Raw genomic sequence first — 11,516 nt, forward strand, 5'->3', positions numbered from 1 at the left:
TGAAATATGTGACCAGATATAATTGTTCAAAATTGTTTCAATTAACCTTTTCAATTCATTCAAAAAGCTGTTACGCATACATCTCATTCAAGGCATTGGGATTTTTCCATTTAAACAAAGCAAGTATACAAAACAAAGCGTACAACTCTTATTCTCTTTCTGGTCTCTGGTCTCGGGTCCCATTGTCTGACTTCTGTCCAGACCGGTCTACTCATTCAAGCAGACTACCAGCCTGCTCACACCACCCCAATGTCTATAGGGTGTAAGAGATGTATACGTGTTAAATCCATGCCTGGAAATACATACAGAAAGTACACTGCAACCTTCAACTCAAGTGCAATGAAATGTAAAAAATAATCTTTAAAGACCAAAATGCAGTTGTTTTTCCCCTCGCACTCCAAACCAAGGTTAAGAATTCATCATTGATGATGCACAGCAAGGGATTCAGTTAAACTTGCTTCACCGCAAAGAGAGTGAAAGAGAAAGAGAGAAATAGAGAGAGGGAGGGAGAGATAGAGAAAGACAGAGAGAGATAGAGAGAGGGGGGGAGAGAGAGCTAGACAGAGAGAAAGAGAGAGATATATTATGTATGTATATTTCTCATGCCAATAAAGCTTTTTTGAATTGAATTGAATTGAAAATTGAGAGCGCGAGAGAGAGAGAGGGAGAGAGAGAGAGAGAGGGAGAGAGAGAGAGAAAGAGAAAAAGAGAGAGCGAGAAAAATAAGAAAAAAATAGAGAAATAGAAAGAGAGAGACAGAGAGGTGGACACAAAGAAATATTTCAGTGGCTCGGCCACCGTTATCCACACTGTGGCGTGATCGCCGTTGTGCGCCGTGACGATCGACACGTGTCCCGTGAGCATCGAGGTCGCAGCGAGGCACTCCCTCTACCCCAGGCCTGGGCCCAGCGGCGCGGGTCCGTCCGGCTCCTCCTCGCCACGGGCTTCCTCCGCCTCCGGCGGCGGGGGGGGGGCCTCGGGCGGCGGCGGCGGCGGCGGGTCCACCTCCTCGGAGAACTGCAGCACGGGGGTGCTGATCTCGCCCGACTGCGCGTCGCTGGCCACGCGCAGGAAGCAGCTGATCACCATGTCCTTGGCCAGGCCGGCCTCCAGGCGGCGCTCGCGGCTCAGCTGCTGGGTGAGCTGGTCCAGGCTGGTCAGGATGAACTCCGACGCCAGCAAGGGCGCGGGCGGCGGGCCGGGGTAGGGGCTGTCCACCCTGCCCTGGGCCATGGTCTCCAGCATGTACTGCTGGTACAGGTCCAGCAGCTTGTGCTCCAGGTAGCAGTTGAGCAGGGAGTTGGTGAAGGGGCCCTCGCGCCCGTGGAACAAGAAGCTGAGGTCGCGCCCGCTGCCTTGCCGCCAGCGGTGCGAGCCCGCCCTCCTGGGCAGCAGCAGGAGAGGCCCAGGGGCCTGGGCGCTCTGCTCCGGCAGGGAGTCCTCCACCTCCCGCAGGAGCACGTCGTAGGACTGGAGGAAAGGCCCGGCGGCCTTGGCGTCGCCGCCCAGCAGGGGGGCTCCGGCGCCGTGGGAGGAGAGGGGCAGCACCTGGTCCCCCCGGATGCAGAGGTCGCTGTAGTTCTGGCAGATGAGCTGACAGGAGGCGGGCACCAGGAAGGGCCCGTCGCTGACCGAGCCCTCGTGCCTCGTGGGGATCTCCACCTCTGGGGAGATGTGTCCGCTGCCCCCCGGAGGGCCCCCGGAGCACCCGGAGCCGCGGCCGAAGGGCCCCCCCTGGTTCTGGAGCGCGGTGGGGTTGAGTTGAGATGAGCGATCCTTGCCGCGTACCGTCTTCTCCGGAGAATCTCCCCGCGGGGCTGTCGAGGATGATCGCGGCGAGGCGGGCACGACACAGGCGGCGGCGGCGGCGGCGGCGGCTCTCTGAGGTCCGTGCCAGGTGGGACTCCGAGGTGGGGCCCTCTCTGGAGCCGTGGAGGCCACTTCCTCCACTCGACCATAGGCCACAATCCAAAGTCTGCTCTCACACAGCATGGCTGCGAGGAGGAGCACACACTGTAGCCTATAGACACAAACACCAATTCGGTTCAATTCAGTTCCATTTTATTCCTGTATAGCCGTGAAATCCAATTACACAAGGGGACACATCGCCATGCACAGGAACCACGGGAAGGACAGAGTCATAGAAACTGTCAAGGTTTTACCAAACAAAAATAACAAAAATATTCATTACATGAAGCACAATGCTCATACCTTAAAAAGAGCACAGAATCCCTCCTCACAACGTTAAGATGTGGACAGGCCAGACGTCTCGACTGCTGAAACAGAGCTTGTGCGTGGCGCACACACAGACCGGGACAGCCTTGGAGGGGTGTATTATATAGTTGCCCGTGAGGAAATGAGAATGTTTATACGTAACCCATCGCCATTACAGCTCCTCTCTGCCCTTTCGTTGCAAAAAACACCGTCTATATAGGAACCAACCACACTGGTTGTGTTTCTGTAAAAAAACATGCAGGTGTGCGTCTGAAAAGCAGAAGAGAAACTATGGTTGGACGATAGACACGAGGTAATTTTTGAGTATAAAATATTTCAGGAGGTAGTTACATTGACCGTCATTTGTCGTTATGGTTTAGAGCATTTAATGTGTATTATTATTGTTGTTTTTTACTAAGAGCTAGCTGTATTCAGTGTAAAGGCTGTGACTAAATGGTTCACATTTATTTTAAACCATGCATGCACAAAAGGAGAAGTCCTTAGTTTCATTAACCAGAAGCACTCTTTGACAGTGTTACGGAACTCTTTTGCATGTCACTAGCTTATAATCATTAGCATTTCCATTCAGTTTCATGTTTTCTATAAAAAGCTAAAGTGAAAATTAAAAGTTCCGTTGGGTCTGGGTCTGTCTAGTTTCAAAAAGTAAAAGTAGCTGGTCAGCATCTTGTGAATGCCTCCTTCAATTAAAAGTCTCTTTTAAACTTTTGCTGGCTTGGCAGACTACCCTATACAACACAAGGGCCTGAAACTAGAGACATGTTTGATTATTAATAAGGCCGGAAAGCCTTGACAGACATTACCATTTCTAAATCTGCCAAAGCTTAGGTGCACTCTTTATAGAATAGCTTGAGTGTGCTTGCCTAGTAGGCCTTCAAATTAAGAAGACTAACTTATGCCTGGTTTGCAATATTCTGTTATTCCACAGCTCTTCCTCGAAATTGCCTATCATGTAAAAAGGCCAGTATTAAGTATTTGCTCCATAGACGTTTTGCCCCGAGCGTAATAGATGATGGTGGATATTTCTGACCTGGACAATTTCCCCCCATTTGGGTTGGTGCAAGTGAGTAAGGAGGAGGATATCCGACACGAAAGAGCTGCTCAATAGTAATGACAGCGAGCCGGCTATAGAGTTACCCGTTGCTATGACGCAAACCACAACCCAAACTCGCAACAGCTCAGAGGATTTGTTGGTGGCGATGTGTTGAGGTCGTGACTTCAGCACCTTGGACAGTGATCATATCAAAAGCGATCCGTCCGGTATAGGCTTCCGGGGATCTACATTCAGACTACAGGTCACCCCAAAGAGGATGGACTAATTCACCAAAGGGAACAAAGCGATCTCCATGTCTCGTCTGTGCTGCTGTACAGGAACGTCTACCAAGAGGGATGTTCAAAAAGGTGAATAATGTGTTTCGTCCCAACCACCACGGGCACAGGGCTCACGAGCACGGCCTCCGCGGCAGACAGGACTACCACAACGCGTGCACCGTGCGGCTGGTCCGCAGCACCTCCATGCTGGTGATCGGGGAGAAGAAGACCAGCAGCCAGGCGGCCGTGAACTCGACCTTGAAGAGGAGCAAGAGCTCCGTGAGCATCGAGTCCACCACCGCCTTGTACTACTACCAGAGGCAGGAGGATCAGATATGGCTCTACTCGCAGAACCAGAACTGCTTGGAGTACTTGGAAGAACTCGTGGCGTTGAGGCGGCAATACACGCGGAGCATCCACGACCTGAGCAGCGGGGAACTGAAGGCCTCGGCGTCGACCAAGAAGCGCGCGCCTCCGCCGCCGCCTCCCAAACACGCGCAGGTAAGACCCTTTTATATACGTAGTTTACACACATTTAAAACACACACTGTTAAGACACCTGTTAGATCCGCTCAACATATGGAAAGCTAACCACACATTATCGTATCAATAAACCCCAGAGATCAAGTGTCAGACCCTCGGCTCCGCCGTTCCCGAACGAGGACGACACTTTGCAATACTTCGACGCCGTCATCGACAGCTGCGACGCGGACCGGGCGCGCAAACCGCCCGCCGACGACGGTAACGCGGACGTAGACTTCATTGGTAGGTTCAAATTGTTGACATGAATCGAAATTTGACGTATAAGCGGTGTATTCGGGCGTCGTGCTGTCTCAATTTTGGTGGTGTCGTGTGTGTGTGTGTGTGTGTGTGTGTGTGTGTGTGTGTGTGTGTGTGTGTGTGTGTGTGTGTGTGTGTGTGTGTGTGTGTGTGTGTGTGTGTTGCGTGTTGTGTTCGCACAGTGGCGTCAAGCTCCAAAGAGCACGACCTCCATTCCAACTGGGTCATGCGCGTACCCAGAGTGGCGGAGGGGTCCCGGGACAAAGCGGCGGCTCCCCCCGCGCCGCCCGGCCGTGGCACCACCGCCGCCGCCAAGAAGAAAAGTTCCAGCGGCTCCACGAGCAGTCGACTACGGCTGCAGAGGAACCCGATCCACCTGCCCAAGGTGGTGGAGAGCGCCTTCCAGACGTTGCGCTTCAAGCCCAATTTAAAAAAAGCAGTAGGGCCTAAATGAGTTGCTGCTACTTATTCCCATTGCCATGACGATTATTTTGTATCACAATGCCGTGGAACATTGTTTGAACGGTTCTGTCGATGTTTCAATGTTTTTGTATTGAGTTTTGACGACAAAAATATACAGCAGCCATTTGTGTCGAACGCGACTGTTACGCCTTGGTCATGTAGAAGAGATAAACTAAGGTTAGGTAAGACTCAAGTGAGTGGTAGGTGCTTCATGGGGGAAGCAGTGCCTGTGTTTTAGACACCATGAGAAGACGAATAAAGTTACTTCAAACTCCTTGGTTCCTGTTTCATTAATGGCCTTGTGTGGCAGTGTCACCGTCATACAGGTTCATCGGAATCCGGTCGGCCGGTCGCCCTCAATGGAGTTGAAAAAGATTACCTCCCAAAAAACCGTAATCCCGTCGACTGCCAGTCACGGATATATTTTTACATGATCCGACCTTCGTGTGCTTTAGTCTCGACTCGAGAACGCAAAGATTTAAAACCTTCTAAAAAGAAAACACCCAACGTTGAAATCAAGGCCCGTTCTGAAACATCAGTGATGCATGAGCCCAACTCAGTGAACACAACAAAATAGAGGTATTGATTATTTTAATTTCTTACAAAACACAAGGACCCTCCACCGCAGGAAGGCCTCCAGGTACACTGCGTGGCCTTCACTTCCTCTCCGCCTTCACCTTGGGGCTGAAGAAGGCGGACATTGTCTTCATGCCAGACTTGTCCACTTTGGCCAGAGTTTTCTGAGCCGTAGTCATCTTCTTGGGCGGCTGAGAGCAGGAGGAGTAAATCAATAGGTTAGTGCAACAGCCTTGTAGGCGAGAGAGAGAGACGGCAGGGAATTCATTTCTTATCAGAAGCTCACTTCAAAACCGAGCAACGTACAAGTTTTCATAAAGCTCTGCCCCATGTCACTGGTTTGTTTTTTTTTGCGTTTTTTTTTTCCACACACACGTAGGAGACGTCTATTGAGAGCACAACTGTGCAGCCTGAGGTCATGTTGAAACAGCCTTTTTCATTAAAGCTAGTGATTAAAGGCCCGTTGGCGATTGGGAGACTATGAAAGGGGACGAGTGGTACAAGAGGGCGGTTCAGGTGGGCGCCTGTGGACGTTGGGTGCACCACTCACTTTGCGGGCGAAATCCGAACTGTTGAATTTGCTGAAGTCCTCTCCGGCCTCCACTGGCAACGCTGACAGCTTACGTTTCTGCAGAAAACAGGAAAGTGAAAGGAAGGCTGCCCTCCCGACTCGTCCATCCTAACCGCCGGAACACACAACAACACACCACCAGAGAAAGTCTAAACTAACTGACACGTTAACTATCACTAAATAACATTACTTACTTAAAAAGTACTCCGCATACGTTTTTTCTTTTACTGGTTTCAAAAGGCAGGTTTCATGAATGTACACATGAAAAGGAATATATCGAACAAAGAGATGAAACCGACGGCTGGCGTTTCAGACGTGCGTGAATGAACTCTATGAACCAGAGAGCCTTACCTTGGTAGGAGGCTCTGTCTCCTTCGGGCTCGTCAGCTCTGGCAACCTGCACAAGAAGAGGTCAGGAGAGAGGGGTCACTCTCCAGTGTACACCGCGTGAAAGGACGTGATGATGTTAGCTGCAGGAGGACGCGTGGTTCACATACTGCAGGTGTTTGAGCAGCGCCTTGCCCAGGTCTTCGTCGATGTACTCTGATACAAGGCCATGGGCATAGCGCAGGTAATCTTCTATGCTCCCAGACACCAGGAAGATAAGACAAGACAATGGAGGAGTATACACTTAATATGCACTTACAAACACACTTTTGAATATGCACCAGGTAAGGTGATGCGGTTCAATCGCGAGGACCTAAAATGACTACAGTGCCATCTAGTGGTGACAATGGTGTACTTAAAGATTTCGCTGAAGGTTGCAAAGACTTTACATTCAACTGCCCACTGAAGTACCTTCATTCGTGTCCGACTCTGTCTTCACCCTGACATAGGTCCTAGACTTCACTCCTTCCCCAACAGAGATGTTGCTCTTCTTGAGTGCGGTCACGGTCCTATCCACCTGGCATACAAACCCAAATCACTTTCACACATCAGTTCCAGTATTTAATAATGATACCACCAGATGTACAGGCAGCCCAGTGTCTGTTCCTTGAATTCACACTACAAACAAAAGGTTTAGGATGATGCGTTTCTTTTCTGCATTTATATTTCCAGACCAGCATAGAACATGTTAAATATTCAATTTAAAAAGATTTCTGCTTTACTCTATTTTTCTTGTGTTTTTTTCTTTGTGTCATGGGCTCATCAACAGAAACAAATCTTATACAATGTGACGAACAATTCCACACCTTTTTACTTAACCATTGCATTGTCTTCTCTTGGCTGTATCTGTGAAACTTTCGGCCCCCAACCTCTAATAAAAAAAGAGCGACAAAAAGTCATTATTTCGTCAAACAGGAAAATCAACGTGACTTACCAGCTCGAAAAAAAAAAAATCGACCTACAGGAATGACCTCTGACCTTTTTCCTCTGCAACGAGGTGCACGGAGGACAGGGAGCGCGTGCAGCTCAGCAGCCTGGAGCAGGCGGGGAATTCCTCGTCCATGACTACCTGGGCCAGAGGCTGGAACTTGCCCTGCAGCAAATACATGAACATGGCAGAAACAAAAGGAGGAAGAGGTGCCGTTTACAGACACGTTATATCCAAAATGACTTGACGTGAATACAGATCATTTTCGGAGCGTCATTCCACGTCATTCAGTCGCTATTCACACACAATAGTCGTCTTGATTACCATTATTTTGTTAAAGTGTACATACTGTACCTACACAATTCCACTGATGAAAAAGAAAAAGGTCTGTTTAATGTGTTTGGTATAATCCTTGGAGATCATAGTTTAATAGTTTAATACGGACTGAGAAGAACCATGTGGTGGTTGTGGGGATGGTGAGCACAGTGTCATTTACTTCATTCAGTTTTCAAGAGAAAAAAATGGTGTATGCAACTCTCACTCACAAAGTTGTGAAAACAACATGAATGATAAGCATGAAGGAAAGGCCTGTAACCGCAACAAACGGTGTCTATCTCAATTTATTATAAAATCTCAGAGAGGAATATAGATGCATCACAAGCGTGAGAACCACAACAGATATATGTGATAAAGAAGGGTCATGAAATAACTAGTGTTTCATGTGCAACTTGGTAAACACTATATGCCTAACCTTGGGCTGTAAGACATAATCTTACACAACAAAGACATACTTAATATTCATCTGATTATAAATAAAAAAATATTTTAAAGCATCCAAATGCAGTTCCTTCCATTGTACAAAATAGCTATTTAACATAAAATAATATATATATTAAACATACACTAGTTTTTCCAAATAAAAGTATCTACATATGTATAATATAGTATAGTGATATAATCCGTATTGCATATAATCACAGTGAAATGATGTAACATTTAATATAATGAAGACGTGATTGCATGGTTTTACTCATGCGGACATTGAATATAATATATATATATATATAATAAATATATATATATAATATATATATTGAAATATTAAACCATGCAGAGTTGCAAACAATACACAATACAACCCATCTAGTGGGAAGGTTGAAGGATCTAGTGGGAAGGTTGAAGGATCTAGTGGGAAGGTTGAAGGATCAAATGGGAAGGTTGAAGGATCTAGTGGGAAGGCTGAAGGATCTAGTGGGAAGGCTGAAGGATCTAGTGGGAAGGCTCAATGATTAACACCGTTAAGTCCAAGGTCACGACTGCCCTACCTCATTGGCAGCTTTCACCAGATAGGGCAACATTAGATACAGTGGGTCCATCGGGGTTATAAAGAGAAGTTTTCCATCTGTGACGATGATAAACAAACAGAATTGGACAGTTGATAGAAACAAACGGATTGCGTGATAATTACAGTATATGATATACATTTATTATATACTTGAGTTGCACTGACAACCATTTTGAAAACATGTACAGGACAATAAATAACTGACCGTTATGGCAAAAATATTAAAAAAAAATATAAACACTGTATATATTGAACTCAAATGTTTGAATTCATTCTAAACAGCTGAATAACAAATAAGTTGAATCATACAACACAAAGTAAAAAAGGAATCAAAAGTATACATGAAAGATGCAAGTGAAAGTGAAGATTAATCCAAATGTTAAAATATGGAATCACTTTTTTAAATGTACGTACGACAAGACAGCACACATTTAGGAACACAATATTTCATACTTGTGTGAAAAAGTTACACTTTTGAAACGTTTTCTCTAATAATTACTCTGGTCTTAGTCTTTCTATATTCCACTACTGTTGTTACACGTTTCTGAGACCAACCTCTCTGCACAGTCTGTCCGATGAACCATGAGTGGCAGTCTTCTGTAAAGGCTTTGACCTCATACGGCTTCAGGTCACCGCTGCTGAAGAGGTACAGCGACGCTGCGTCTACCACAACAACAACAAACGCAAAACAGCATTACGGTACACTCAATAGTACGGGCATGTCGTTAGTACATAGTAGTAGTAGTAGTAGTACATAGTAGTCACGTAGACTAAATGAAAACGTGAGGGAAGTTGAACAGTGATTAACTATATTTCAGTGATGAAATATAGTTCATCACTGTTTAAACATCACTGTTTAAACAGTGATGAAGTATATAGAAGTTAGTTAGTTAGTTTATTAGATGTCCCCATGGGGAAATTCTTTTTCACAGTCTTTCATAAGTTCATACATTTTTCGCCAGGCTTTTTTTGACAGACAAACATTCCACACATTTGTGGCACACAGATACCTAATCCAGAACACCTAGACATTTACACACATGACATCAGACATTTAACACATTTGACATATGCAGCATGGAAAAACACATATACATTCATTTGGTGAGTTCTGCACCTGTTGTAGGATTTCTCAGTGTCACGAAAGCTGGATCTCCATCCTTGTCTGTGTCGATGGCCGATTCTGTGAAACCCAAAACAGAAAGGCAATGCATCGCTGCTGCCAGCATGGGGGCGACATTGCAAAGCTCTCGTCATGTCAGCATGCGAACTTCAATCAACACGCAGTTAAGCAGCAAGCTCTAGTCTGCACGATGCATGGTTCTGGCTCTAGCTGTCCACATAGCTCATCAGAATGGGGGGCCACGTTGTTTAATGTTCTACTGATACTAAACAACAGCGCTGGTCCGCTTATAGGACCTTCACAAAGTGGTCGTTCAACTCGTGTCCCTTCGCTAGGCCTCTAGCCTGCACAGTAAGGAGCTTGGTGAGGTCTATCCCGCGTTGTATTCTTTTTTGCTTATGTGTACCTGCGGTTATTGCGACCCAGCTGCTGTTCTTTGAATTGGGCGTGCGCTTCTTTTTAGTAGCCATTCCGGTCGCGGTTGCTTGTTCAACCCGTTCTTCCCTGTGCCTTTATTTGAGCTCTTCGCAGCTCCTAGCAGGGAGGAGATGATGAACAGGATGTAAACATGAGGAGCGCTCCGGGGTCCTCCTCCAACGTGACGTCGCGAGCTGCGAAAAGGCGCGATTCCCCCGTCTACTGGGTCGTACCATTTTTCCAAGGGGACGAGTCGATGTGGGGCAATATTTTCATCGTTTTTATTACACCTAATTTAATAAGACAAAAAATAATGTATATTTGATTGAAAACTAAATATTTTAGAACACATACGAGGTTATGTTACAGAAAACGCGACAGTGAAACGGCAACGAACGATTTTCGTACTTCCGGAAAAATAGTGGTTTGCGCCATTAATGATGCGCTATTCGAATGCAGTTCTCCGCAGTGGCGGCAGGGGACGCCAAATAACTTCACAAAAACAACAACAAGAATTTGCCCTTTTTAAAATAGTTCCTTATATTATTATTATTATTATGAGGTAATGTATCTCATTTGTTAGACTTGTGACCTGTACTTCAATGCTGATTTACATTGTAATTGTTTGTCGCCATCACATGGGAATGCATCAATTTGGAGAAGCCATCTGCGTCTCACTAGGAAAAGGCACACAAACAGACACGTACACGCACGCACACACACACACACACACACACACACACACACACACACACACACACACACACACACACACACACACACACACACACACACACACACACACACACACACACACACACACACACACACACACACACACACACACACACACACACACACACACACACACACACACACACACGGCCTGCACATGTATGTATCAGGCAGGATATGACACTTCAGGTCCCAGTTGGTAATCACTGAGTCACTTGTTTTTCTCTCTGTCACACACTGAGTTAATCCTCCGATGAGAATAGGGTGAAGCGATGTTAACACGTGACGACTGGCTGTTGTGTGAGTGCAGTGAGTTCACGTCTCGAAACGTACTTTTACATGTCATGTTATTCATTAATCTCATCTCAACGCACACACCCTGCTACGGGTTCGTGGTGGACGATTAGCTCGGCTTCTAATTGGCGTGTTTTCCCCTAACAAGAGGGGTGTTGTCGTTGATCGCGGACGTAGTGCAACAAAGCGTTAGCAGCATTAGGGGGAAAGCTGCGCAGAAGAGTTGTCAATTTCCGCCTGCCTGTGTCGTCTTGTATTTGTGTCGCACGATTAGCTGTGACATAAATACACAAGGAAGGGGACCCGCTGCTGAAATGAATAAAAATCACAAGACGCCATAAACACGCACACCACT

The 11,516-nt window shown here is 46.6% G+C and overlaps 3 protein-coding genes across 6 annotated transcripts; 1 reads left to right on the forward strand and 2 right to left on the reverse strand.

Annotated features, from left to right (window-relative positions):
* Window positions 1-567: 567 nt before the first annotated feature.
* LOC311358588 (TLR adapter interacting with SLC15A4 on the lysosome) lies at window positions 568-5,491 on the reverse strand. Of its 2 annotated transcripts, none has more exons than XM_084478678.1 (2): window positions 5,389-5,491; window positions 568-2,020 (listed from the first exon to the last, which is right to left on the reverse strand). In XM_084478678.1, exon 2 carries the CDS (start codon window positions 1,990-1,992, stop codon window positions 889-891), a length of 1,104 nt encoding a protein of 367 aa, XP_084334804.1. In that variant the 5' UTR covers window positions 1,993-2,020; window positions 5,389-5,491; the 3' UTR covers window positions 568-888. The 2 variants fall into 2 exon arrangements, with proteins under 2 accessions (XP_084334804.1, XP_084334803.1); XM_084478677.1 differs by lacking the exon at window positions 5,389-5,491 and adding an exon at window positions 2,212-2,346.
* Window positions 1,945-10,262, reverse strand: rnaseh2b (ribonuclease H2, subunit B). Of its 3 annotated transcripts, none has more exons than XR_014638068.1 (12): window positions 10,122-10,262; window positions 9,710-9,775; window positions 9,148-9,255; window positions 8,573-8,649; window positions 7,298-7,412; window positions 7,126-7,190; window positions 6,731-6,836; window positions 6,430-6,511; window positions 6,284-6,329; window positions 5,912-5,989; window positions 5,389-5,552; window positions 1,945-2,020 (listed from the first exon to the last, which is right to left on the reverse strand). XR_014638068.1 is itself a non-coding variant. In XM_084478679.1 (11 exons), exons 1-11 carry the CDS (start codon window positions 10,183-10,185, stop codon window positions 5,442-5,444), a joined length of 918 nt encoding a protein of 305 aa, XP_084334805.1. In that variant the 5' UTR covers window positions 10,186-10,262; the 3' UTR covers window positions 5,360-5,441. The 3 variants fall into 3 exon arrangements, 1 of the variants encoding a protein (XP_084334805.1); XR_014638069.1 differs by lacking the exon at window positions 1,945-2,020 and adding an exon at window positions 2,418-2,484; XM_084478679.1 differs by lacking the exon at window positions 1,945-2,020 and having other exon boundaries at window positions 5,360-5,552.
* c9h13orf42 (chromosome 9 C13orf42 homolog) lies at window positions 3,453-4,777 on the forward strand (the record flags this gene model as incomplete). The annotated part of the gene is made up of 3 exons (XM_084478889.1): window positions 3,453-4,044; window positions 4,164-4,308; window positions 4,506-4,777. The coding sequence occupies exons 1-3, from the start codon at window positions 3,622-3,624 to the stop codon at window positions 4,775-4,777; spliced, it is 840 nt and encodes a 279-aa protein (XP_084335015.1). The 5' UTR covers window positions 3,453-3,621.
* Window positions 10,263-11,516: the final 1,254 nt, after the last annotated feature.

The sequence above is a fragment of the Micromesistius poutassou genome, assembly GCF_964030765.1.
Source record: "Micromesistius poutassou genome assembly, chromosome: 14".
In the NCBI taxonomy this organism is placed as follows: Eukaryota; Metazoa; Chordata; class Actinopteri; order Gadiformes; family Gadidae; genus Micromesistius; species Micromesistius poutassou.